The following is a 963-nucleotide window of genomic DNA, read 5'->3' as shown; positions in this document are numbered from 1 at the left end:
CCTGTCCGTGGTCCTGAACGCGTTCGATCACGTGTCGCGCAGATCCGTCGGTGAGGAGGCATGGAGCGGCCGCAGGAGCCAGTGCTCGGGGAGGTGAAGCAGCTCTGCAGGAGAATACTGGAGGCCTGCAGCGAGCTGAAGCAGGACCTGACGCCCTACAAGAGCGAGCGCTTCTACAGGTAACCAGCTCTCAACGCGTGAGATTACTCGTGTTTACACACAGACCGCGGCGCGTTAGACACAGCGTGCGCTCGAATCCAGGCAATCCATACACCTGTGATTAATTTCTCATAATGACCAGACCAATACATTCATACTATATGGCATTAAATATGTAAAAAAAAAAAATGTTTAATGTGCGCTAAATGTTCGTTTTGAATGAAAGTAAGGCAGATGGCGCATGCGCACTGCGGCGGGGTCACGTGACCTCGTGCGGGTGACGTCAGCGGGCTGATGTGTGCGGAAGAGCGCGGCCAGTAAACACGCTTCTGATTTATTATTCGCGTCGCAGACGGAGTGAAAGCCGCGCGATGGAGCGGTGAGTACACACATACTCTCTCTCTCTCTCTCTCTCTCTCTCTCTCTCACACACACACACACACACACACACTCTCTCTCTCTCTCTCTCTCTCTCTCACACACACACACACACACACACACACAGAAGAAGCGCTAGGAAACGCGTTGAGCTCCAGATGTTTGAGAGAGAACCTGAGCACACGTGCGCGGCGCGCGCTTCACACTAATTACTCTCATGAATAATTGATTTATATGTGGGGTTGCTTTATATTAAGAGATGCTTTTGTGTGTCGTGTTTGCTGCTGCTGCTGCTGCCTCCGGTGTGGGGGGGGGGATGTGGGCGTGATCTTATTTCATTTCCGTGTGTGTGTGTGTGTGTGTGTGTGTGTGTGTGTGTGTGTGAGAGAGAGAGAGAGAGAGAGAGTGTGTGTGTGTGTGTGTGTG

General features: G+C 52.1%; 1 protein-coding gene across 4 annotated transcripts in view; it reads left to right on the top strand.

Moving 5' to 3' along the window:
* LOC107570171 (transmembrane protein 181-like) overlaps positions 1-963 on the top strand; it is a 22664-nt gene that overhangs the window by 1899 nt on the left and 19802 nt on the right. Inside the window, exon 1 of one of the 4 annotated variants that reach the window (XM_016256371.1) lies at positions 34-179. The exons of 2 other annotated variants lie outside the window; for them this stretch is intronic. In XM_016256371.1, the coding sequence (XP_016111857.1) occupies positions 61-179 (119 nt within the window). In that variant the 5' untranslated portion in view covers positions 34-60. Of the gene's footprint in view, positions 1-33; positions 180-433; positions 539-963 lie in introns of those variants that run through there. One more of the 4 variants, XM_016256372.1, reaches the window with a different exon arrangement.

This window comes from Sinocyclocheilus grahami, unplaced genomic scaffold, assembly GCF_001515645.1.
Source record: "Sinocyclocheilus grahami isolate Dianchi unplaced genomic scaffold, SAMN03320097.WGS_v1.1 scaffold1423.1, whole genome shotgun sequence".
Classification (NCBI taxonomy): domain Eukaryota; kingdom Metazoa; phylum Chordata; class Actinopteri; order Cypriniformes; family Cyprinidae; genus Sinocyclocheilus; species Sinocyclocheilus grahami.
Note: the sequence above shows the minus strand (reverse complement) of the source record. Positions and strands in the feature narration are given on the sequence as shown.